Source organism: Cervus elaphus, chromosome 9, assembly GCF_910594005.1.
Source record: "Cervus elaphus chromosome 9, mCerEla1.1, whole genome shotgun sequence".
NCBI lineage: Eukaryota > Metazoa > Chordata > Mammalia > Artiodactyla > Cervidae > Cervus > Cervus elaphus.
In genome coordinates, this window is record NC_057823.1 from 47806024 (window position 1) to 47833672 (window position 27649).

General features: G+C 35.5%; 1 protein-coding gene across 2 annotated transcripts in view; it reads left to right on the forward strand.

Annotated features, from left to right (window-relative positions):
* Nucleotides 1–27649, forward strand: part of DDX46 (DEAD-box helicase 46) — a 49132-nt gene that overhangs the window by 15229 nt on the left and 6254 nt on the right. Inside the window, exons 8-21 of one of the 2 annotated variants that reach the window (XM_043912805.1) lie at nt 130–295; nt 1006–1126; nt 1704–1879; nt 2801–2922; nt 4254–4332; nt 6144–6226; nt 8605–8769; nt 9243–9405; nt 16551–16744; nt 18494–18631; nt 18959–19108; nt 22633–22809; nt 25024–25242; nt 25737–25881. In XM_043912805.1, the coding sequence (XP_043768740.1) occupies nt 130–295; nt 1006–1126; nt 1704–1879; nt 2801–2922; nt 4254–4332; nt 6144–6226; nt 8605–8769; nt 9243–9405; nt 16551–16744; nt 18494–18631; nt 18959–19108; nt 22633–22809; nt 25024–25242; nt 25737–25881 (2098 nt within the window). The remainder of the gene's footprint in view (nt 1–129; nt 296–1005; nt 1127–1703; nt 1880–2800; nt 2923–4253; nt 4333–6143; nt 6227–8604; nt 8770–9242; nt 9406–16550; nt 16745–18493; nt 18632–18958; nt 19109–22632; nt 22810–25023; nt 25243–25736; nt 25882–27649) is intronic. The other variant, XM_043912807.1, reaches the window with a different exon arrangement.

Consider the following 27649-nt stretch of genomic DNA (forward strand, 5'->3'; position numbering starts at 1 on the left):
GTTGGAAAGTTCAGAAAATAAAGAGGAAGAGTGTTTTCTAGGAGTGGAACATTTTTAAGGTTAGGAATATTTCTTCCCATAGGAAGATAGTAATAGATTTAGCTCTTAATTTCTCTCTTTTTGTTATAGTATTCTTCAGAGGAGGAAGAAGTTGATCTTCAGACAGCTCTTACAGGTTACCAGACAAAGCAGAGAAAGCTTCTAGAACCAGTGGATCATGGAAAAATTGAATATGAACCATTCAGAAAAAACTTTTATGTTGAAGTTCCAGAATTGGCAAAAATGTCTCAAGAGGGTAAAATTTGTTTATTCATTTATCGGTTATTGTGGGGGCAGGGGGAAATACACTTCACCTTGCCTGGGAGGCATGTTGATAGGCCTGTGAGTTGACGGATGAGTAGGAGAAATGTGCCTGACTTACTTGAAGAAATGAGAGTGAACTAGAACATGAGAAGTCATTCTAGAGAGTGAGACTACATCCACAAAGATTAGGAATAGTTAGAAATTAGTGTGTTTGGGGAAACATTTAAAAAAATGAGCAAAAATTAGTTTGGCTTACGTAGTTGAGCTTTTTAAGGGTGAAAATACTCTTCATGTGAAGTTAGCAAGTAGAGTATTGTCATGTTTTTCTCTTATTTGAGAATTACAAACCAATATGAATCTGTGTGATATTGACAGAAAAAGCATGATATGGGCAACCCTTGCTTAAAGAACAAGTGGTTGTATTACTTGTGAATTACTGTTCTTTTATTGCTGTTAGAATTTAAGTCAAAATAAAAGCCAAGTTGTAGAAATCAGGGTGTTTCTTTTGTTCCTAGTTGGTTGCAGCAGTAGTCACTTTGTCTGTCAGAGCTGTTCAGTGCATTGTCATGGAGCTTTTATATGGAATTATCTTTGGGAACACTAAAAAAGAATTGATTCTTAATCTTATCATGCCTCATTGAAAAGTAGAGGGCACTAATAGAACAATATTTAAGAGTTTTTAATCTGGATTTTGTTTTGTAGAGGTGAATGTATTTCGGTTGGAAATGGAAGGCATTACTGTCAAAGGGAAAGGTTGCCCCAAACCAATTAAATCTTGGGTTCAGTGTGGAATTTCTATGAAGATATTAAATTCTCTCAAAAAGTAAGTCTTCAGCAGTTGTCCACATTTTTCAAAATCTTGCTACTGAAAATAACCTGTTACACAAATAATTCCTTTGCTTATGTCTTTACTCTGATGGAAAATACTGATTTTTGTTAAACAGCTTTCTCGAGATATGATTTACATACTATAAAGTTTACCCTTTAGTTTATGATTTTCAGTATATTTATGAAGTTGTGTTGTCATTACCATAATCTAATTTTAGAACATTTTCATCACCCAAAAGAGGCCTGATCTATGAGTATTCATTTTTCTCTCTTCTTCTCCACACAAGGCAGCCTCTTACCTACTTCTTTTTATAGATTTGTGTATTCTGGATATTTCATATAAGTTAGATCCTACTTATATATAGTGCTTTGTTACTGGCTTCTTCCAATTAGCATAGTATTTTCAAATATTTCCACATCATCCATGATGTAGAATGTCTGAGGACTTCATTCTTTTTATTCTCCAAATAAAAATTTCATTATGTGGATATACATTTTGGAAAACTTACAGTTTGAGAGTCCAAAGATCACCACAGTCCTTATTGTTGTCTTCCTATGGTTTGCTTTTTAAGGCATGGTTATGAAAAGCCCACGCCAATCCAAACCCAGGCGATTCCTGCGATAATGTCTGGACGAGATTTGATTGGTATTGCCAAGACAGGAAGTGGAAAGACCATTGCCTTTCTGTTGCCCATGTTTAGACACATCATGGATCAGAGGTCTTTAGAAGAAGGAGAGGGGCCAATAGGTACAGTTCCTTTCATTAAACTATTTTTTCATATGACAGCTTTGTCAGTTAATCAGAAAGACCTGATGCTTTGTGATAAGTATATCAATAAAGATGTCTTTATGTACAGTTCCTCTATAAATTTGGCACTTTGGGGCTGATTTCCCCTTACCAGCAGGTGGAGTGAGACTCTTCAGAGCTCTGGAGTGACGTCTCAGAAGTACAAAAACAGCCTCTCCTGGCACAGCTCAGTTTTTAAACTCTGACTCGGCAGGTAGAATCCTCGTGCATCTATCTGTTTATTTATGTTGAGGTTTGTTCTTAGCCCATATGAGTGGATCTATAAACTCAACATAGAAGATTGTAGGGAAGTGTATTTTTGTTTTTGTTTTGGCCTTAAAAGGCTATAGTGCCAGCATTTCATTCAGGATCAGGTCTTCAGATTCAGTTTTCTTGATTCATTTGGCAGAGATCTCCTCTCCAAATTTGAATAGGGTTTTGAAAAGTTCTTCAGCTCCTCTCTTGGCAACAGAGGGCACAGTATGTTTCTCCTCTGTCTGTGCCCCTCAGACCAAGGTTGTTTCTGGAAGCCACGGCATGGCTCTGCAGCACAGTGAGTCACTTGATTATCTTTGCTCTGTGATTTGCAGTTGAGACTGATTTGCATTCTTTTCAACCAAGTATTTTCCTGATGGTTGAGTAAGGCATTTAACTCTCATTTATCTTCTTATAGCATGTTCTTAAAATCTACTTAAAATTATCCTTCACCACAGTCTCTGCTATTATAAAACTTCTGAAATAGGATTTTCAGAGGTACATAAAACAAATTAAAAGAAAAATTAGATTAAGCTCTGAACTTGATTGCAGAGGTTACATTTAGCACTTCAAAGATTAGCTTCAAGAATTTTGGTGGTTAGGCTTTTGACATATTTATCTTTTCAGCTGTCATCATGACTCCAACTCGAGAACTGGCTTTACAAATTACTAAAGAATGTAAGAAGTTTTCGAAGACCTTGGGCCTTAGAGTGGTCTGTGTTTATGGAGGAACAGGAATCAGTGAGCAGGTAGGTATAAAAGGAACATTCAGTTTTTTTGGTTTTTTGGAATTGAATGATTTAATAATGTAAAAGTGATTCTTTGTTTTAGTGTTTTCTATGATGATTGCTTCTAAAATCTTAAAAAGTGTGATAATAAGAATGAATTATGTTAAAGTTATATTTTAGAATTTTTGAGTAATTTTCATATCTTAGCTTTACCATGCTTCTTCACCTTTCCCTGCTCAAGGAAGCAGATAGTTTTTTCATTTAACAGATGTTCAGAAAGGTTAAGTTGACTGAAGTCTTCAACTTAAAAAGACTTTGTCCTAGAACTGAGGTGTTATGATTCCTGGATCAGCATTTATTCTTTAATCTAAGTTACATCTTTAAAAGGTGGTGTTGAGTGCGATATACTAATATCAGAGTTTCATTTGCATTCCTAAATGATTTTAGTGAGAATTATTTAAACATACCTTCATTCACTCTAATCTTTAACTTGGCATTTTTCTATGTGTCTTCTAAAGAATGATAGCCATCAGATATTTTGCTTTAACTAGAAGAAGGAAAAAAAGCTGGTTATATTAAGTTTTGGAAATGTTAAACTGCAAAATTAAATCTTTCCTGCAAGACTGCATAATTGTTAAAAAGCTAGTGCATATTGTGATGCTGGCAAAAGGGATAAATGACATTTTCTGAGCATATTTAACCCGAAAACCCTTCTTAAGGACTTAATCTTCTTAGATTTTAGATACATTTTGGGAATATTTGCTTTTGTTATCCCAGTGCTATTTTTAAATGTTGCACTTAGTTTTCTGAGTTTATCTTTGTCATTTTTTTGGCCATAAACTATAGTTTGGCCATAAACTATAGTTAAGAAATACAGTTACTAAGTAAGCTGGTACATGCCTGCATATTTATATAGAAGTCAAAGTTTTATGGTATCTTACATAGTGTTTTCCATTTTACTTTGTTTCAAAAACAGTTTGTGACTTAAACTGATTTCGTAATTCATTAATGGAAACAACTCTGAATTTGAAAACCATTGACCTATTACATTTCTTTACTTCTTGCTCTCTCGTCTTCCTTTCTTGGTTTTGAGGAATCGTGTCAAATTAAAATTGGTAAAAATCTCTGATTTTCATTGATTTCAGAGTTATAGCACCATGTGGTCTTGTTGCTGCTACCTATTCCTTTAGTAGTTCTCCCACATTCCAAAGAATTAAGTAGGAGGCTTTGGTGTTTTCTAATCAGACCTGGCTATCTTATCTTATAGAGCTCTGCAAGGACCTAGAGCAGTATTTTCAAGTCTGTGAAGAGGTATTAGTGATAGAGTATAAAATTTCATCTTTTTTTATTAGATTGCTGAGCTGAAAAGAGGTGCTGAAATTATTGTTTGTACACCTGGTCGAATGATTGACATGTTAGCAGCTAATAGTGGTAAGTTGGGGATGGGTTTTTGTTTTTGTTTTTATTTATCTATTTATTTTTTGGTTCTCTTTTCTCCTTTTTGAATTATGTACATTTCTGTTAAATCAAAGCATATATAAGAAACCACCAAAGGGTTTCTTTCTACATTTCTTCTTAAAGCTGTAATATCTTAAAATTTGTATTGTAACAAGCTTATTGTTGCAAGAGTTCATAATAATATTTTTGCAGTGTACTTAAAAATTTTTTTTGATAACCATTCCATCTGATGTATTGTTTTTTTAAAGTGCTTAACATGAATTCTTAATCTGATTTTGGCCTACCTTTGCTTTTGAAAGGGTAGGGGACTATGTTTTTTTAATTGTACGATTTAGATTTTTTTCTCCTTAGGAGCTAGTATTTTCTTACAATACTAGATAAATTAAGATATTGCAGCTTCAAGGACATTTATCTTTTGTAAATACTGCATGTTTTTAGCTCAAATATTGTGCTTTGTTACATTATTCCCTATCAAAACTGTTACTAAACTGTTGACATTATTTAACTTCTGTGGAGAAAGGCCCTTCAAGATTTATAGAACTGGGCTTCCGAGACTTAAACCATCAAAGGTAGGTAATTTAATGCTGTTCCCAATCGTGCGAAACTAATTGGGGCTGCACATGTTAGTATGGAGTATTTAAATATTAGAAAGCATTTATTTTGGCACATTTCTGTTTTTTTGAAGAAAATGCTTTCAAAGGTTTCCATTGTATATTCAGTATATATATAATAGAGTATTTAAAACTTTGAGTAATGCATGTTTCTAATAGCATTTTGCTTGGATTTCTGTGTTCATTTAATTCTAATTCTACATAAAATTGGTAAAGTGATACTGATATTGACAAGTTACCGTGCTTGTACAGCATATGAAACGTTTTGGGCTGAATGCTGATAAAATAATTCCTTGTTTTTTCTCAATGCTGCATTGATTAAGTATCCTGAAATTCATCTTGATTAATTTTACCTTTTCCCTTTATCTGTCCTTTTGGTTTATATTTAATAACTATTTTATACATGTTTTTGCCAGGTGATTGAATCAACATTTGATAGAAATGCTTACGTAATCCTTTATAAAGGGTTTCCTATGTATGTGTTCAGTTTTCTCTGGCTAAGAAGCCAGTTGCATTTATTTAAACCAGTGTGAGCACTTAGTGAAATTGAATTTGTATTTGTAAAGTATATCTTTGTAATATAATATATTTGATTTCTTAAATTTTTGTGTAATATGTTAATTACCTAATGGTATTGAATAGCTTCTTACTATGTTTTGACATGCTCATTAGAAGCTCCTAACTATTTGTAAGTAGGTTATGTACTACGTAAAGTATAGTAAAGAGAGATTTTCTGCGTCTGAAGTAGTTAGCACTGGAACTTGCTTTCCACACATACGCTGTAATCTCTAATATGTTTTTTCCTAGGTGATGCTGTCAGATAATGGCTGATGTGGCTCGATGCTCCATCTCAGTCTTAGTTTTATGATGTGTTTTGGAGAGGGCTGTTTTCTGAATTTTACAGGTTCTTCAGGCCCTATGATGGTATGCAAGAGACGAGTTTGACAAAATAAAGGGCCTCATATACCCATTGTCAGAAAGTATATACCATTAGATTAAGATACTGTAAATGAAAATTTCTTTTCACTGTTTAAAGATACTTAACTTACCCCTCTGGTTAAGTCAGGCATTTTAGTTCCCTTTACAGTTTTTTAAAGTTTTTGGTAGTCATAAAATGAATTGTGACTGATTTTTAGTTTTCTTTTTGTCTTTATTTTTTTTTCCTCATGTTAGGTCGGGTTACAAATCTTCGAAGAGTGACGTATGTTGTTTTAGATGAAGCAGACAGAATGTTTGACATGGGTTTTGAACCACAGGTATTCATTAAATTTCTTTGTGTTTCTATCTATAAAATAAACCTTGTAATTGCCATGAGCCTGAAATATTTGTATGATTTCTGAGATTCTCGCATTTCTTTTGTGTGGTAATACAGGGAATTGAGGATGTGGGGAATTGAAATAAATATTTATATTTTGGATTCTTCATTAAACTCTTCAGGATGTATTTCTGCAGTCTTTCCTAGGCATCATTGGTAAAATTAGTCATAATAGAAGGTTAAGCTTTCATATATTATGATTTTCACTGTACTTCCAAACACATGGCTTTAACTTATGCTTTTCACTACCTCATGATCTAGTTAGCACAGGTTGGTTATATCCTCCAAATGTAAAAACTAAGGCCCAAAGCATTTGTCTAGCTTAGATTTTATGTTCTTAATACATGCAGTTTCCTTAAATATAAAATTTCAGTGATGAAAACTTAAAACTCATTGTAAAAGGTGGTAGAATTTTTTAACAAGAAGAGCAGAATGAGCTGTCAGTGTGCTGTGGACAACAAAATAATTTTTTAAAAATATTTTTTAATTTTATTTTTGGCTTCTCTGGGTCTTCATTGCTGCATGTGGGCTTTCTCTAGATGGGGTGAGTGGAGGCAACTCTAGTTACAGTGTGCAGGCTTCTCTGATAGCTCAGTTGGTAAAGAATCCACCTGCAATGTGGGAGACCTGGGTTTGATCCCTGTGTTGGGAAGATACCCTGGAGAAGGGAAAGGCTACCCGCTCCAGTATTCTGGCCTAGAGAATTCATAGACTGTATTGGCCGTGGGGTTGCAAAGAGTCTGACACAACTGAGCGACTTTCACTTTCCCAGTACTTTAAAAATATGTCTACAAAGCTTGAAAAAATAAATTTGACAATGTAAGACATATCTGAAGAAAATTGTGAAATTTACTGGACAACATTAAAGATGGATTGACTGAAATTTATGTAAAGATCAAGTAGTAAAGAGTAATCCTCCTGAAAAAGATGAACAGGCTAGGGTGTAAGAGACGCCACTTCTTGAAAGTTTCGTTCCTTCCCATTTTAAGATTTAGTTTTCTTGAGTCTGCCAAGTCAGGTATCACTTAAACAAAATGCTGTTGCTGTCACGTCCTGTCTTCTTTCTTTTTCTTTAAAAAAAAAAAAAATACTATTTATTGATTATTTGGCTGCACTGGGTCTCAGTTACAGCACATGGAATCTTTCAGTTGTGGCATGTGGGGTCTAGTTCCCTGACCAGGGTTCAAACCCAGGCTCTCAGCATTGGGAGCACAGAGTCTTAGCCACTGGACTATCAGGGAAGTCCCTGTCTTATTTTCTTTGTTGTTTTGAGCAATTTTTTAAAAATCTTGTTACATTTTACAGGGTTTTTCAAGTGAAGAAAAGTAAATGTCTGTGGGCAACCACAGTCTTTAACTGAAAATACTGGCATATGTTTTAAAGTCATAGTTTTGGCTGTTGAGTGGAGAATAGACTTCAGATTGGACAGGAGCAGAGGCAGGGAGACCTGTTAGGAGACAATTGAGATAATCCAAATGAGAGTTGAGAGATCATTTGGACCAAGAGCCCAGGATTTCCATATGCCATGGGTATAGCAGCCTCTTTCATAGATAATTACATCATCTTTGATTAGAATGAAAATGTGGTCCTGTGTATTCCTGGCAAGACCTTTACCCTCCCCAGTTTCCAACCATACACCACTGTCTGCCTTGAAACCATCATTAATAATTTTATTCATTCTGTGTTTCTTTTTTCTTGTTTAAGGCCATAAGAATCCTATAACTCCCCCTTTTCTCCAGGACTCTTAAACACTGACATAATTAATTGGTCCCCCTAACAATATTTGCACCTTCATTATTCTTTTTCTATCCCGTAGCTCTTATTACTATTTGTTACATAATATTTATCCACCCTCATTAGACTGTAAGCTCCATAAAGACAAGTTTTTGTCTATTTTTATTGCTTATTCCAAGCACTTAGAACAATGTCTGGCACATAATGGTTGCTCAGTAAAAATGGGTTGAGTAAAGAAAGGAAAACAGTAATAGCAGTGAGGAATACTTGAAGGAATACTTCAAACTAATGAAGGTCAAGACTATAGAATTTGTTGATGGATTGGGTATGAAATGAGCAAGAGAGAGAGTAGTTACAGATGGCTCCTAGATTTTGGGCATAAAGCTATGTGACTAGAGTTGCCATTTCTTCAGAAGGGGAGACTAAGAGGAGCAAATTTTAAGGTGATAACAATGGTAATATTCTAAGATAACAAGTTTAAAAGTCACCAAATAGATGTTCTCCAAAAGTTCCTTGTACTTGTTTTCACCATCCTGTGGTTTTTGGAGACTACTCTCACCATATTTATTTGTAATGTTTTCTCAGGTCATGCGCATTGTGGATAATGTTCGCCCTGACAGACAGACAGTTATGTTTTCAGCTACTTTCCCCAGAGCTATGGAAGCCTTGGCTCGGAGAATCCTGAGTAAACCCATTGAAGTACAGGTTGGAGGCAGAAGTGTAGTTTGCTCGGATGTGGAGCAACAAGTGGTGGGTACAATCCTTAGGAAACCCCCAGTTCCCTATATGTTTAGGCAGTGTATCATCCTTTTGGGATCACTGTGATGTAGGCAGGTACTTTCTAAAATTAATATACATCAACTGTAGCCGTTAACATTTTACCAAATACATTTAAATTTTCTATTCCATGGAACTGTTTAAAGTTTTTTTTTTCACCAGAAGTTGTGGGCTGGTAGATAAAATGTCGCATACCTGTGTTATTTGGTTAATAGGATGTGAAGTTAAGAGTCAGAACAGATAATAATCTGTCCACACTTGTAAGCCTCTTAAGTCTTTGAAAGTTAATTTTTATTTTTTTGGTCTTAGTGATTTACCAATTAAAGTCAACATTTTCCTACTGTTTCCTAAAGATACAGCAGGATGTCATTTATTTTGAATATTTTTGTTCATGAAATGTATTTGGATTTTCAGTCTGTTAATGTTATACAATGTGTTGTTTTCAGATTGTGATTGAAGAAGAAAAGAAATTCTTGAAGCTACTTGAACTTCTCGGTCATTATCAAGAATCAGGATCTGTCATTATATTTGTGGATAAGCAGGAACATGCTGATGGTCTTCTGAAAGATTTAATGAGAGCTTCTTACCCTTGCATGTCTCTTCATGGAGGTAACATTTACTGAAATATCTGTAATGGACTTAGGTTGGCCAAGCACTGTACTGTGTATTTCCTTTGTCTCGAACTTAGCACTAATTTTTTTTTTCCTTTTTTTTTTTTAACTTTTTATTTTGTATTGGAGTATAGCTGACTAACAAACAATGTTGTGATAGTTCATATGAACAGTGAAGGGAATCAGCTATGCATATACATGTATCTGTTCTCCCCCAAACTCCCCTTCCATCCAGGCTGCCACATAACACTGAGCAGAGTTCCATGTGCTATACAGTAAGTCCTTGGGGATAGTTAGGGAGTTTGGGATTGACATATACACAGGGCTGTATTTAAAGTGGATAACTGGCTAGCACTAAATTTTATGTCAATGTCAGTTTTCATTTATGACAGTTCTGTGCGGGTAAGCATTATTATTATTATTATTCCATCTCAGTGATAAAGAAAATAAGCCAACAACACATTGGTTTGACCAAATTCCATAACCAGTAATCAGCTAAGGAGAAATTGAACTTAAAAATTTTGATTCATGTTTCCATTGTACCATGCTACCTAGAGCCTTTTATGATTAACATTGGAGCTTTACTTAATTTCTGTGTAATATCGCCATTGTTATATATACATGGGACTTAGAACACTAAACACATGGAACAGAGACAGTTGAGTTAAGCCCACTTACCAAGTGTTCTGGTAGTATGACTTTGTGACATACCATCCCCAAATTGAGTGGCAATGGTCATTTATTTTGCTTATGAATCTGCAGTTTGTGTAGGGCTTAGCACACATATCTAGTCTGTCTTCCATGCTCTGTCTCCTGGGATGGCTCAGTTGGGATTCCATTCCCAATTTGCCGTGTTTAGGCAGCTGACAAGTCGTACTGGCTTTTGACAGACAGCTCACTCCTATTGGCCAGGAGTCCTGACTTCCACTTGTGAACCTCTATGTGAGGCTGCTTGGCCAGATGGCAAGAATCAGAAGCTGCCAAGACAGTTAAGGAGGATACTGGGAAGTGGTAGAACTTTTATTTCCACCATGTTCTATAGGTGAAAATAGTCATTAGACTGGCCCACATTCAAGGAAATGGAGGCATAGACTCCATGTCTAATGGGAAAATGTCATTCAGTATGCAGAAGAGCATGTGGGGTAGGACTTGCTTACAGTCTCCCACACTATCACGTGGAATGCAGTTAAAAGGACTGATGATATGTATTTGGTTAACTTTTAATGTTTGAAAATGACTCATTTTGTTTTCCTTTTCTTTTTAATTGGTTAAATATACATTACATAAAATTTGCCATTTTAACCATTTTTCAAGTGTATAATTCATTGGCGTTAAGTAGATTTACAATGTGGTGAAACCATTTCCATTATCTATTTCCAGAAATTTTTCATCATTTCAAGCAGAAACACTGTATCTATTAAGCAATACTCAATTCCCCATGCTTCCCACCCTTCCAACTCCTAGTTACCTGTATTCTACTTTTTACATTTATAGATTTGCCTATTCCGTGTACTTCACTGAAGTGATATTTATCTTTTTGTGCTTGGTGTATTTCACTTAGCATACTATGAGTCTTCAATATATACCCATGTTATAGCATAGATCAGAATTTTCTTTTTTAAGGGAAGATATGTAATACTAAATATTCCTATATATATATATATGATATTTGCTTAATTTATTCATCTATTGATGGACACTTAGGTTGTTTCTACCTTTGGCTTTGTGAATAATGCTACTTTGAACACTGATACACAAGTATCTGCTTGAATTCCTGTTTTCATTTATTTTGGGTATGTACCTGGGAGTGAAATGATGGGTCACATAAGTATATATTTAACTCTGTGAAGAGCCACCAAACTGTGTTTTATAGGAGCTGCACCATTTTGCATTCTCATTAACAGTACGTTAGGGACTCAGTTTATCCACTGACTAGCACTTGTTAGTTTCAGGTTTTTTGATAGTAGCTATCCTTGTAGATGTGAAGTGGTATGTCATTTGATTTGCATTCCCCTAATGACCAATGAGTTTAAGCATCTTTTTATGTGCTTCTTAGACATTTGTATATCTTTGGAGAAACGTCTGTTCAAGGCCTTTGCTTATTTTTCAATCAGCTTGTTTGGTTTTTTGTTGCCAAGTTGCAGGATTTCATTACATATTCTGGATAGCACTCCCTTGTCAGATATTTGCATGTCTTTTCTCCCATTTTGTTGTTGTCTCTTCACTCTCTAGATTGTGTTCTTTCATGCTTCAGTTTTGAACTGTATTGTATCAATTTTTTTCTTTGGTTTGTTGCCTGTTCTTTTGGTGTTATATCTAAGAAATCATTGCCAAATCCAAGGTTAGGAAAAATTTCCCCTTTGTTTTCCTCTAAGAGGTTTAAAGTTTTAGTTCTTAAGTTTTGGTCTTTGATTCCATTTGAGTTAATTTTTGTATATGGTGTAAGAAATGGGTTCATCTTCATTCTTTTGTATGTAGGTGTTTGGTTTCCCAGCACCATTTCTTTTTTTTTTTTTTTTTAATTTTTTAATTTTATTTTTTTTCCCCAATTATTTTTATTAATTGGAGGCTAATTACTTTACAATATTGTAGTGGTTTTTGCTATACATTGACATGAATCAGCCATGGATTTACATGTGTTCCCCATCCTGAACCCCCTTCCATTCCCCTCCATTTTTATCACAAAAATTTTCAAACACCAAAAATCTGAGAAAACTGTATAGTGAGCACCCTGAAATAGCTAATACTAGATTCTACAATTAACATTTTGTTATATTTATTTATCACATCTTTAGCCATCTTTCCTTCTATCAACCCCTCAAATTTTCTTAGTTTTTTGATATTTTAGAGTAAGTTGTATATCAGCATATTTCACTTCAATATGCATGTGATTGACACTAGTTCAAAAGTTTTTTTAACGAAAAAAGTATTAAGTGAAATGTACAGATCCTAAGTGTACCATTTGATGAGTTTTGACAAATGCATGTAAGTTATGAAACCCAAACCTCTATTAAAATATAACCTCAGAAATTTTCCTCAGTCCCTGCCCTACTTTTTACATTTTTTCCCCCAACATCTATTAATTTTTCCTGTTTTAGAATTTCAAATAAATGGAGCCATACATTATGGACTGTTTTGTGTCAGGCATCTTTGACCTTCCATATGCATTTTTGAGATTCATCCATGTTGTTGGCTGTGTCAACTCTTCCATTGTATTGCTGAGTAATACTTTAACATATAAATATGTCATAGTTTTTTTTGTCATTTCTATTGGACACCCAGGCTATTTCTAGTTATTTAACCATCCGAAGGATGCACCATAATCAGGATACAGAACAGTTCCCTCACCCCCCAGAACTCTTTGTCATATCACTATACAGAGTAACTCTAAGATTATCTCTCCTCTTCTTGTACACAGTCTCTGAAAAACACTGATGTTCTCTTAGAATAGTGTTTGTAAATGCAATCATACAGTATGTAGCTTTTTGCAATTGGACTTTTTTTTTTTGCTTAGCATGATGGCTTTGAGATCCATTCAAGTTGTTGCATTATTCATTTCTTTTTATTATCTAGTGTGTGGAGGTACCACTCTTTATGTATCTTTTCATCTGTTGAAGGGCATTTGGGTTATTTCCAGTTTTACATAATTATGAATAGTGCTGCTGTTAAATATGCAAGTATAGATTTTTACATTTCATTTTTCTGGGGTTGATAACCAGGAATGGCATTGCTGGGTCATATGGTAAGTTGACTTGGGTATTATTCATACTCATTGGGGTTCACCAAGCTTCTAGAATCTGTAAATTTATGTCTTCCATCTAATTTGGGAAATTCTTGACTGTTATTTCTTGATTGTTTGATTATTTGATTTTTACTGCCCTATTTTCTCCTCTCTTTTTAGGACTCTAATAATGTGTATGTTCAGCTTTTAATACTGTCTCACATATCACTGATGCTCGTTATTGATGTTCAGTCTTTGTTTTTAAGTCTTTTTTCTCTCTAATGAAGATTAAATAATTTCTTTGACTTTGTCTTCAAGTTTACTGTATGTTTTTGGCCATCTCTTATCTGCTGTTAATAAGTCCATTCAGTGAATTTTTAAATTGAATTTTATATTTTTTTAGTTCTAGAATTTCCTTTTGGTTCTCCTTTATATATTGATTCTCAAATTATATTTCCTAGCCATTCATTATAAGCATGTAAAAATTTTTTTTTCCTAAATCACAATTATAATAGTTGCTTTAAAATCTGTGACTATTAATTATAATGTCTTGGTCATTTAAAGTCAGTTTCTATTGTCTTTTAATTTTGTTTTATATTTTTCTGTTTCTTTGTATGTCTAGTAATTTTGGTTTGCCTACTGGCCTTTGTGAATGATACCTTGTAGAGTCTAAATTCTCTTACGTTTTGCTTAAAAGTTTTTTATTTTTTTAAATAGGGCATTAACTTGGCTAGACCCATATTAAACTTTCTTGCAATGGGTGACCTCTGAAATCTCTGTTAGCCAGAGCTGGGCTGGTTGACATCTGCTTCATGTGTGTGTGGTTTAGGCGTCAGATAGGTGGGCAGTGTTTTTATGCACAGTTGGATGTGCCTACTCTGTTCTTCTTCCTGGGATTTATCCCCTCTTTTGTGGTCCTGAGTTTATCCTAACATCTTTCTTCTGTTTCTTCTTGTCAATAAGACCATGACTTCACTACCTGGGTTGCTCAGGGCATGCTCCCAAACAGAAAGTTTAAAATAAGTAAAATCCTATAAACTTAACCAATGCCATTGCATTCTTTCGGATGTCAACTCCCTTCCTGTTTCTGCTTGCTTTTAGTCACTCTCTAGTGCCTTCAGGTAGTTAGTTCTTTATATTTAGAACTCATAGTTGTTGTCCACAGGATGGTTAATCTAATAAGATTTCCCCCTATCTTGGTGGAAATGCGTATTTTTTATATAAGTAAGAAAACTTTTTGCCTATAATCCCCTTCCTGTACTTCTGTCTCTTCGGCCAGAATTGCTTCACTTGCTTATGCCTAATTCATTCATAGGCATGTGAAGAAGTGAAGTGAAGTGAAGTTGTTCAGTCGTGTCTGACTCTTTGTGACCCCATGGACTGTAGCCTACCAGGCTCCTCTGTCCATGGGATTTTCCAGGCAAGAATACTGGAGTGGGTTGCCATTTTCTTCTCCGGGAGATTTTCCTGGCCCAGGGATTGAAGCTGGGTCTCCTGCATTGTAGGCAGACGCTTTACCATCTGAGCCACCAGGGAAGTCATTCATGGGCATGGGAATGACAAATGGCTCTGAAAATATTGTCCTCACACCCCTGAGGTCCCTGAGATTTTCAGGGTCTTCATGAGGTCAGAAGTATTTCCATAATAGCCCACCAAGTTACTTGCCTTAAGAGTGCACAGCTACCTGAGCACAGGAAGTTTGAGAAGGGCTAGTTTACACTAAACAGTATTCAATTCCTGAGACTGAATTACGCTCATCTTTGGTTTGGTATTAGCCCAGTTGGTGAAGAATCCGCCTGCAATGCAGGAGACCCCCCGGTTCAATTCCTGGGTTGGGAAGATCCACTGGAGAAAGGATAGGCTACCCACTCCAGGATTCCTGGGCTTCCCTTGTGGCTCAGCTGGTAAAGAATCCGCCTGCAACGCAGGAGACCTGGGTTCAATCCCTGGGTTGGGAAGATCCCCTGGAGAAGGGAAAGGCTACCCACTCCAGTATTCTGGCCTGAAGAATTCCATGAATTGTATAGTCCATGGGGTCACAAAAAGTTGGACGACTGAGTGACTTTCACTTTCACTCTGGTTTGACATATGTGATTGTTTGTTGGGTGGATAACAAAATTGGTAATATGTTAAAAAGGAAGATGGTTAATGGTTGCTGCCAGTAACTACTAACTCTGTTGCACATAGGAGATATCTTAATCTAAAGGAAAAGTTTTGGTATTTTTAAATTATAAACTTAATGTATGTTGTTATTCATTCCATTAATTTTTCTTGTGAGGCTTTAGAGATAGTATTGAACTGCTAGTTTTTTTTGACATAAGATCCAAATACTTTTTATCATTCAGTCTTTGAAGAGTACATTAAAAATTTTAGGTAATATAAATTAAATACTGATAAATACTTAGATGCTAAATGTTCGGTATATGTTAAATACAGGTTTTATACTAAATGTTCCAATATTTCTTGCTGCAAAAATGAATTTCAAGGTTTGAGAATTTATTGCATTCCCTTCTCTGATTACTAGAGATTCCCAGGTATCCCATCATAAAGTATATTTGTGGCCTGGACTTTTTATTATAGAACATTTTGATATTTTATGTTCTGCTTTGTAACTCATCCTGAGTCTCTTTGAGTTAACAAATTTTAAGAGTGTTCCAGTCGGGTCCTTTTTAAGCAGTGCACTGTAAACGTTAACGTGCGTATGTAATCACCTATCTGGTTAAGATGCAGAACCTGATTAAATAGTTTGCAGTAGAATCTGAGATTCTGCATTTCTGACAAGTTCTCATGTGATGCTGCTCCTTGTCTTTGAACAAAACTGTGAGTAGCAAGGCTCTAAATAATCTGTGGGAGAAGTCAAAAGATCTGAATCCTGTCATTATAGGCTGGATGTACCTGCCTTTTTTTTCCCCTTTGCCTTGATAACAGTTGTAGGTTAGGGATTCTGATTGGGCTTCTGCAGTTGTTAGCTTTATGTACAAGAAAGGAGAGGAAAGAAGGGCCACTGAACTTTCTTAGTCTTTTAAAAATTTTTGTTGAAATACAGTTGTCTTACAATGTTGTGTTTCAAGTGTACAGCAGAATGATTCAGTTCTATATTATACCTGTTCCTTTTTAGATGCTTTTCCATTATACGTTATTATGGGATATTGGGTATAGTTCCCTGTGCTGTACTGTAGATCCTTGTTGGTTATCTGTTTTACATATAGTAATGTGTATATTTTAATCCCAAACTATCCCTACTCCCCCAACTCTCTCAGCCCCCTGCGAATTTTTATTTTCTATATGGTGGTTGTTGACACATGGTCAGTATAAGTTGGATATGTTCTTTACCCTGTGTTTAGCTTCTTTCTCTGAATGTCAGAGAAAATGGAAAATCTAATTTGAATATGTGGTTTTATAACTCTTTAATTCATTTGCAGGCATTGATCAGTATGACAGAGATAGCATCATAAATGATTTTAAGAATGGGACCTGCAAACTTCTTGTGGCTACATCTGTTGCTGCCCGAGGCCTCGATGTGAAGCATCTGATTCTTGTTGTAAACTATAGCTGTCCCAACCATTATGAGGATTATGTGCACAGAGCAGGACGGACTGGAAGAGCAGGCAACAAAGTAAAGAGAATTGCTTTTAAAGTTGATTTCCATTATGTTAAAATATAAGTGTTTCTTTAGGACTTTAAAGTGTAGATAATAGGAGTTATGGGGAATCTTCAGAGTATGGGGATTAGTTGATGTCATTTATATATATAAACATGTCTTAAGTGCTGTTAAAATTGTCAGATACCTACCTGTTCTCTATAGGCAGAGAGTGTTAACCACTTGTGTCCCCAGAAAGGTATTTTTTTCCTACCTCAAAATTTCTGCATGTACATTATACGTATATAGTTCAAGAGCTTTCATTACTTTTTTAAGAATATGGGATCATAAAATATACTCAGCCCAGACCTATCACCCCTGTCCTTAGCCCCATACAAATGTATATTATTTGCTTTTTTGACACCTGTATTCTGTTGAGTATATAGTTTTAACTCATTGTTTTTGAAAGCAGCAGAATATTCCTTTGTTGGAAGCACTGATGGTCATATATTTGGTATGATAACCATGGACATTTCTACATATGAAAGCAATAATATTATTAATAGGTTATATTTATGGAGGATTTATTAAGTGCCCACCACTGTTTTAAGTGCTCTATGTATATCTTGTTTTTTTCTCACAAATTCCCTTTAAGGTCAATAATATTACTGCTTTAAACAGATGAAAGAAGTTGAGGCACACTGACATTAAGTTATTTGCCAGATTTACACAGCTCATAAGGAGTGATGGCATTCTTTTAAGCTGAGTTATTCTGGGATTTGGGAGATTTTTTTGTGTAGTTAAAATTGTAACCTTTGTGGGTCACACACAGTCTCCGTCACATCCTATGTGTATTTGTGTATACAACCCTCAAAAGTGTAATACCACTTTAGCTCATGGGCTGTATAAAAGTAGGCCAGGGGTCAAATCTGGTGACTAGGTGAAGTGAAGTGAAGTGAAAGTTGCTTGATCGTGTCTGACTCTTTGCAACCCCATGGACTATACAGTCCATGGAATTCTCCAGGCTGGAATACTGGAGTGGGTAGCCTTTCCCTTGGGGTTGATCCCTGGGTTGGGAAGATCTTCTGGAGAAGAGTAACTTTTAGGTACTCCTGAAATAAAATATTAAGGCTAGTTTTAAAATTTATAACAGTTCACTGGTAGGATAGAGCATTTAATGAAGATGGCAGTCTAATTGTAATTTGCTTTTCCTCTGCTTACAACTCCAGTCTTCTGTTACCTGAACCAAAAAGCTGCAGGGGACACATGAATCCTTAGGCATTAGAGAATTGCAGGGAAGTGATGTAGTTGACTTCATTTTTTATTTGAAAACATATCAGATATATGTGTGTATATTTTTATATCTTTTAACTGGTCTTTAAAGAATATGGGATGCTATATTCTAGGAAGTTAACAGGTTAGCTGGGGTAGAGGGGTACAGTAGTAGTAGTAGAAGAAAAGAATGCAAGCAGACAGGGAAAAATAAGATGTGTTAAAATTAATACTTACAATGCAGTTGTACATTTATGTAAAAATCATCAACTTATGTGATTTCTCTTTATGCATAAAGGAGTTAGAAATTTTCTAACTTATTTTTACAATAAATATTAAACTTAGATATTAAGGAATTTAGTAAGTCTCTATTGTGATCTTTAAAATTCTTTTTAGTGGAGTAGTGGAGTTGTCTTAAAGAGGGTATATTAGGTGACTCAGATTTCATCTTGTTTTCTGAGGAGGATTCATCTTGTTAGTGTTTAATAGTACCACTTTTTCATTGTTTACTAGGGCTACGCATACACTTTTATCACAGAAGATCAAGCCCGGTATGCTGGAGACATAATTAAAGCCCTTGAACTGTCAGGGACTGCAGTGCCACCTGATCTAGAGAAACTCTGGAGCGATTTCAAAGATCAACAGAAAGCTGTGAGTTTTTTTTTTTTTTAATAACTTTTCTTATTTTTATACAATTCACTGTATTCTAAACCTTGAGCATTAATACCAGTAAATATTGATAGTATTATTTTCATTTATCTCTTTAGATAGAAAGGGAAAGGACTGAGAATAAAAATCCTCTCTTCAACTCAGTATTTTTGTAGTGTACATACAGAGCTCTTATTTTTTTCTCACATACTAAATAAAATGTTTTTGTTGCATTGTCATACCCCACCTTGAAAACTATTTAATTGCCATAAACTTCTGAACATTAAAGTTTTTTACTATGAATTTAACTTTCTTGTTTTTCCTTGAAAGGAAGGGAAAATAATTAAAAAGAGTAGTGGGTTCTCTGGTAAGGGATTCAAGTTCGATGAAACAGAACAAGCTTTGGCCAATGAGAGAAAGAAGTTACAAAAAGCTGCTCTTGGTCTGCAAGATTCAGATGATGAGGATGCTGCGGTTGATGTAAGTATTGTTGTCCTAAAGCCTTCTTCTTACCAGTTGAAGCAGTTGTTCGTCTTGTACTGGAAGTCTTACCCTAGGCTTGTTTAGGCAGCAAATTACTGGAAACTTTCTGGTGGGTGTGCTTCTCAGTTTTCTTGTGTGTGTGTACAAATGTATTTACATATGCCCGTAGTTTTGTATTTTCATAAAAATGAGGTCATACTGCTTTATAATTTTCTGTACAATAATAGTCCTATGTTAAAATCTTCCCTTTTAGGAAATCCACTCTCATGCTATTTTTTGGCTATGTTTCATTATATGGATGTTCTACAGTATGATCAATCAAATCCCTATTTTTGAATATTTGGAAACAAATACTTGGAATATATATTTGTTATTATTTGGAGTATACTTTACTTCATTGCACATCCTTGAACACTTAACCTTGCACATTCATCAGATTAAGTCTTGAGGAAGAGTGTGTAAGTGTATAAATAGAATTGCTCAGTCAAAGGGTATATCCAAATTTGGTCTTAAAACATTGTTAGATTGTTCTCCTGCAAGGTGAGTACCAGTTTGTACTCATACTAACGATGTATAAGGGTGTCTGGCTCCCTGTATCTTTAACATCATTGGTACTAATATTGTTTTAAATTCTTCACAATTTGATTATTATAGAACATCCTTATTAATAATTATTGTTGTTATTTAGTTGCTAAGTTGTGTCCTACTCTTTTTTGACCCCATGGACTATAGCACACCAGGCTCCTCTGTCCATGGGATTTCCCAGACAAGAATACGGAAGTGGGTTGCTGTTTCCTTCACCAGGGGATCTTCCCGTCCCAGGGTTTGATAGTGAACATTTATGGCATGGTGCTAAGTTCCACGTCCTGTGCCAAGTGCTTTACAGGGATTATTTCGTTGACTTCCTCACAATAGCCAGAGAAGTGAATACTCAAAGCATTCCCTTTTTATAATTGAGGAGACTGGGGCTTAGAAACAAATAATAACTTTTTCAGGTTTGCGTAACCTGCGTAAGCCCATTTTCTTAGCTTACAGCATTGTTTGTAACACAGTGAAAAGAGACCCTAAGGACTCAACAAGTTAAGGGCTTCTTGGAGTATGCTGTGGAGCCCTAATCCCGGAGCTTGGGCTTTAGATGTTTTTTTTTTTTAGATGTTTTCATTATAAAATACTTTTGGAAAATCTGCTGGTATATTCCAGTATTAATGGTATCCTATCAATGGGTATGAAAAGACATTAATAAAATTATTTTAATTCTGAAATCTTCCAACATATTTTATATTTGATCATAGAAATTTTTCTTTAAAATATACTGCATTAAACCTTGGCTCAGAGCACAACTTAAGAATTCAGGAATTTAGTCTTTCAGGAAATGACCACACTGGCTGTTAAACACAGGAACCAATGTCTCCTATTAATTCTAGGCCTTTTTTTACTAGTATACCATATTGGCTTAAAATTCAGTTAAGTCAATGTATTTAGGTATCTGTTATGGTATAATAGATCAGTCCAAAACTTAGGACTTTATTGTGGGACTTTTATTGTGGGTTATAATAAACATTTATTACCTACTATTCCTGAGGGTTAGGAAATCAGGAACAGTATAGCCAGGTAACTTACTTAAGGTCTTACTTAGGGTCTCATGAGGTTGCAGTCAAGCTGTTGTTCCAGGTTGCAGTTATCAGAAGGCTTCACTGATGCAGGCCCATCTTCTTCCAAGATGGCTCACTGATTTCACTGTTGGTGGGATGCCTCTGTTCTTTCCTCTGTATTTGTGTTCTTACAACATGGCAGCTGGCTCCCCAGATTGAGTGATCCAAGAGAGAGCAAAGAAGAAGCCTTAGTACCTTTTATGACTGATCTCTGAAGTTATATGCCGGCTTTTCCACTTTATTTTGTCTATTAGAAGCAAGTCACTAAGTCCAGCCTACATTTAATGAGAGGCTCCACCTCATGAAGGGAAGAGTATCGAAGAATTTCTGGCTTTGTTTTTAAAACCACTTCAATTTTTTTTGTTATTTAAACATTTTTAAAAAATCTCATAATAAAACGTTAATTTTTCCCCCTTTTGTTAAAATCTTATTATAATTTCATTAAAAAATTAGAGCAATAGTAAAATGCTTTGTGTTTAATTGCTCAGTCATGTCCCACCCTTTGAGACCCTGTGGACTGTAGCCTGCCAAGCTCCTCTGTCCATGGGGATTCTCCATCCAGGCAAGAATACTGGAGCAGGATGCCATGACCTCCTCCAGGGGATCGTCCCAACCCAGGGATTGAACCCAGGTCTCCCACATTGCAGGCAGATTCTTTACCATTTGAGCCACCAGGGAAGCCCAAATAATCTTCTACCTGAACAAGGATTTGAACCCTGGAACCTTGAACCCGTCAGGTTAAAAGTCTGATGCTCTACCAACTGAACTATCTGGGCTCTCAATAAATTAGAAGAAAATTAAAAATTAAGTAAAAAATACTAGAGCAATACTAAAATGAATAAAGTCAAAAGTAAAGTTATCCCTGTTACCTAACACTGTGTGCATTCCCCATTCCTAATTTTATGCATTTGTTTTGGATTTTAATGTCATGTATTCTGTTTAAAAAGAGTGTTACTAAATTAAAGGTTAGTTTAAAAGTAATTCATAGCTCAAACACCTTATTAGATAACAAATGCTTTAAAAAGAAGATAAGTTGTCTGTTTCCATTTCAGTAAAAGTTCTTTCTAAATTAACCAAGTTAATTTTAAACCCTGAAAAAGTTTTTCTTTGCATTTGGGATTTGAAATATTAGCCTAATTCCTGCATATGAAGGGATTTGCATTCTTTACATGGTAGTGTTAGTATTCATTTTGGGGCAAAAGAAATTTTTAAAAGGAAATGCTTATGAGATACAAGTGGCTAACCTGAGGATTACACAGTGGCAGTAGGACTCATGTGGCTCCTGGAGAGTGAGGATTGTCAGTATTGCTCTTGATTTCATGGGGAAGCCCACCTTCATGCCTTTCCTTCCTGGGTTCAAAGAAATAAAACAATAAAGGTTTTTCCCCCTGATTCTCTTACCCTTTTTTTTGGGTAAACCCAATTGCATTTTTGGAGTTGGAAAGAATTTTAGGAGGCCTGCCTTGAGAACGTGTTGTATCATTTCCCCTGGTAACCATTGGCTGTATTTTTAGTTGTCCACTGATCTTGAGTTATTGCCCTTCTTCCAGCCTCTTTGATTACAGTGTATATAATTTGGCCTCAAGGCCTGGGCCGCAGAGCAACTTGGCTGCGTCCAATTGGCTACTCTGTTTTGACAGCCCGTGTTCTTCGTTTACTGAACTGGGATGTATTTTCTGTAATACTCAGGAGTCTGCTGAAGTGGTTGTTGCAGCGCTGTATCTCTGTTTCTTTCTTTCCTTCCTCCCTCCCCTTGCCCCCTGTCCTCCCCTCACCTCTCCCTTTCTTCTTACCCCTCCCCTCCCTCTCACCCTCTCTAAATTGGTACTTTTAATTAGATTTTTACTAATGCTTTTTTTTCTTGTTTAGATTGATGAGCAAATTGAAAGCATGTTTAATTCAAAGAAGAGAGTGAAGGATATGGCAGCTCCTGGAACATCTAGTGTGCCTGCTCCCACTGCAGGGAATGCTGAGAAACTGGAAATTGCAAAGAGATTGGCTCTTAGAATCAATGCTCAGAAGAACTTGGGCATTGAGTCTCAGGTATTAAGTAATTCGTTCCGAGTCTTAGTACTTTTTGTAAGTTATTTGATTTAAATGCTTTTTAAATTGTATCAGCACAAGTGAACAAGAAGTTGTTTTAGATTTTGAGGTAATAAGCATTTAACATTTGAATACAGAATTCTTTAATTGTTGACCTTGGTTGATTTCTCTAGCGTGGTTAGCTGAGGTCTTAATGCCTATTCTGAAAGGCCTGTTAACCATAGATAATTTTACAGAATAGTATTCCAAGTGACCTTATCAAAATCCTAAGGAAAGAACTCTCTTTTTCTTTCTTTGTGTTTACTGATGGATTATTGAACAAACAAACAATACTGTGGAAGTACAGACACCCAATTATATAACTCAAACTAACATGAGTTTAGACAATGGAAAACTGTTAAATATTTTACTTGCCATCTTTCTCTTGGGAGTTTTTTGGTTAACTTAATGCTTTTTGTAGTTGATTTACAATGTTGTGTTAGTTTCTGTTGTACAACCAAGTGATTCAGTTACACACATATATATATGTATCTTTTCTCTTTTTTTTAAACTTTTTGTTTTCTATTGGGATATAGCCAGTTAACAAACAATGTTATGATAGTTTCAGGTGAACAACAAGGGGATTCAGCCATATATATACATGTATCCATTCTCCCCCAAACTTCCCTTCTCTCCAGGCTGCCACATTACATTGAGCTGAATTCCATGTGGTTTACAGTATGTCCTTGTTGGTTATCCATTTTAAATATAGCAGTGTGTACATGTCAATCCCAAACTCCCTAACTGTCCCCCGTCCCCTTACCCCCTGCAACTATAAGTTCATTCTCAGAAGTCTGTGAGTCTGTTTCTGTTGTATAAGTTCCTTCATTTGTATCTTTTCTTTTTAGATTCCACATTAAGGGATATAAATGGTATTTCTCCTCTGACTGACTTCACTCTAAACTAGACACTCTAGGTCCATCCATGTTGCTACAGATTGCATTGTTTCATTCTTTTTAATGGTTGAGTAATATTCCATTGTACATATATGTACCACATCTTTATCCATTCCTCTCTTGATGGACAGTTAGGTTGCTTCCATGTCTTGGCTATTGTAAAATGCACTGCAGTGAACATTAGGGTGCATGTATCTTTTCTGATCATGTTTTTCTCTGGAAATATGCCCAGGAGTGGAATTGCAGGGTTATGGTAGCTAGGTTTTTAGTTTTTTAAGGAATCTCCATACTGTTCTTCATAGTGGCTGCACCAGTTTACAATCGCACCATCAATGTAGGAGGGTTCCCTTCTCCCACATTTCGTTTAACTCTTTCCTGCATTTTGTTTAACTTAATTTTTAATCAGGGTTAAATTTTCATAGCATTCCCAAAGAACAGTTTGTTAATGTTGACAGTGTTTAAGATTTTGAGTGGTTGAGGACCTGCATGACCCTGTGTCCAGTAGTTGAATGCAGGTTCAGGTCTGCGGTGCCCAAGTGGAATGACCAAGCTAGAGGCCAGTGGACTGACCTGATGAGGCAGCCATAGTCAAGGGTCAGAGCCTTGGGTCTTTGAGTCTTTTTTAATCAGTGAGTTACTATGAAGTGTTTACTCAAGCCTGGGCCTCTTGTGAAAACAGGGATGCAGCCTTTCACCTAATATTCTCTTGTGTTATTGTCACTAGTAACTTTTGTGAAATCATATGGCTATAACTTTTCACTGTTTTTGGAAGAGCTTGAGGTGTGAGTCATGTATTACCCACAGAATTATCTCTGTATTAGATACATAGTAAAATTAATTTCAAATGTAAAAATATGTTGCATAAAGATATTTACAATAATTTATGGAATGTTGGGTTTGTCCATGAGGGGAAGAGGAGTTCAGTGGTAGTAGTGGGCAAACATACTGATTCAGAGGAAACCCATAGTAGCCACAAGGTATGTAAGTGATTTTAGAAATATTATACTGTATTTGATATCAAGAGTTACCTAAAAAAAAAAAAAAAAAAGAGTTACCTAATGTTCAGTAGAATTTTTTAATATAGACTTGGGTATTTAGTTTTCACATCAAGTAAGGCAGATATATTAAACTTTCTATTATAATTATATGCTGTTAAATTGCCCTTTGGGTCAGACTCTACATGCTTTTAGTTAGTGCTTTCCGGAGAAGAGTTTGTGGTGGGACCTTTGGTCTTGTCTCTGCCCTCATTTGAGATTTGACTGTAGGTCTTCTTTAACTGCAGGATGTGATGCAGCAGGCCACCAATGCCATTCTCAGAGGTGGCACCATCCTGGCTCCCACTGTATCTGCAAAAACCATTGCAGAGCAACTTGCTGAAAAGATAAATGCCAAGCTCAACTATGTGCCTTTGGAGAAACAAGAAGAGGAGAGACAGGATGGTGGACAGAATGAATCTTTTAAGAGATATGAGGAAGAATTAGAGATCAATGACTTCCCACAGGCAAGTAGCAGATTTAAACTTTTTTATTGAGTAGAAACCCTGTTTTTAGGAGTGAAAATACCTCATTTAAAACCTATGAAGGGTCTTTCCTGATGGTCCAGTGGTTAGGAATCTGCCTTCGAATGCAGGGGATGGGGGTTCGATCTATCCCTGGTCAGGGAACTAAGATTCCACATTCTCCGGGGCACCTAAGCCCTCAAGCTGCAGCTAAGACCTGACACAGCCAAGTAAATAGATAAATAAAAAGAAAAAGCCATGAACATTTTAATGGCTGCTTTACTTTTTATTTAGATGGGGAGACAACACTGGAAATTTCATTTTTATGATTACTTTCTAGGTACGTTAGAATCTAAATGAATTTATGATGAAGGTGTTGATTAGAATTTTAATATTGACAATGACATGATTTAGCTAACCTATTCTTTTAGGACCTCAGGGTTTTTTTTATCCTGTTGTAAAGAGATTTCTTCTCCCCCAACTCTTTTCATTCCTAGACTGCTAGATGGAAAGTTACCTCTAAGGAAGCTCTGCAGAGAATCAGTGAATATTCTGAAGCTGCAATTACAATCAGAGGAACGTACTTCCCACCTGGCAAAGAGCCCAAGGAAGGAGAGCGGAAAATTTACTTGGCAATTGAAAGTATGTACTGTTGATTCGGTTTCCATCTTGAGTTTGATCAAAGTTGATAATAGATGTGATAGACCCAGAGAGACTATGAGATCAGTTCTAGAGAGGACTGAGAATGAGGAACATCTGTTTAAAAGTTTCACTGATCATTTGTGGTCTTTATTCAGAAGTTTAGTATATATAGAGGTGAGTAATCTTTGTTGGGGACTCTTTCATTTTTGACAATTTGGTCAAATTGAAAATGACTAAAAGAACACATGTATTTTGGGGACTAGTCCAGTAAGTCCTTATGCTTCTGGTAAGTAGAACATTCTGGCCAAAGTTAAGGTTAGAAAGTAAATCAACTATATTAATCCCCTTAATGCTTGTTTACCCAAGCAGATACTGCCTCTGATTTTATGCCTGTAAATTCATACATGCCATTTTTAGAAAAATAGGACAATTAATACCACAGCTCAAAGGCTGTAAGTAATGCGTTATCTAAGAGTGATCAGGTGTGCTTTTTAACCTTACCTCATACATTCATGAATGAATTCAAAAGACAGTTTCTATTTTGATTTTTTTTCCTAATGTATTATATATAACATAGTAGGACAACTTATCTCCTTTCTTTTATATTTAATTTTAACATCTTTATAATAGATTTTTAAGAATAGACCAGCCACAGCTCCATTTCATTTATTTCATGAACTAAATGTTTATTGAATACTGGTATTGGAGCTGTGAGGTAGTTTATTCCATGTGCCATGTAAATCTAGAGTCTGCATACCTCCTGATTAGATGGCTACAGTGATGCTACCCCCATGCCCTGTACAATCTCAATCACCGGCCTAGATCACTGAATCATACACATCACTGCCAGTGAGGAAATGATCTTCCTCTCACTTCACTGCTCCATAGCTCTGGACTTGCTTTGTTTCTTGTCACAGTACTCATTGCATAGATGTTATAGTATGTTTATACTTGTTTCTCTCTGCCCTACTCAAGCTCTGTGAGTGCAATGACTTTATCATTTTCTGTATTCCCAGTGTTCTACACATGGTAGGCACTTGATAAATTTTCTGAAAATGCATCTGATTAAGCTCTAGAGCTACTTCTTTTCTGCACAGATAATATTATTTGACAGGCATATGCATATGATCTCTCTAAATCTGCACTGTCCAGTGAAAACTGCTGGCTCTGGAATACTCAAAGTATGGCCAAATGTGACCAAGAAATGTTAAATTTAGTTTTTATTAACTTACATCTAGAAAGGCACATGGCTGATAGCTAATGTATTGGCTAGCTCAGCTCTAAAGTTTTTGTTGAAAGATCAATGGAAGTATAAACTGAAAATATATTGTAATAAGTTAGTGTTTTCTTGTTATATTTTGACATTCCTTTGATTTTTGTGAAGACTTTATAACTTTTAGGTAAGTTTCTTACTGAAATAAACATAAGTTAAAACTGATTTAAATATATATGAGGACTGATTTTTAGGGTTTGATTCTTTTCCTAACCAAAACAAAGATAATTTTCATATGTGAAAGTAAATTAGTATTGTGCCTGTTTACTTTTTTTTTTTTTTTTTTGGTGATCTAAATTGTTTTTGTGTGACTTCTTAACATGAAGACTACAAGAAGAGAAATGCATGTGCAGTGTGCATCCCATCTACTCTAAGTAGAAGTTATTTCCTGGTCAAAAATGCTTGATAGGGTCAGAGTAAGTTATAAAACAGAAAAGTTTTGTTACCAGGATTGAGTTGGGATTTTGTTTTTTTCTCCTTTAATAAGGGTTTGCC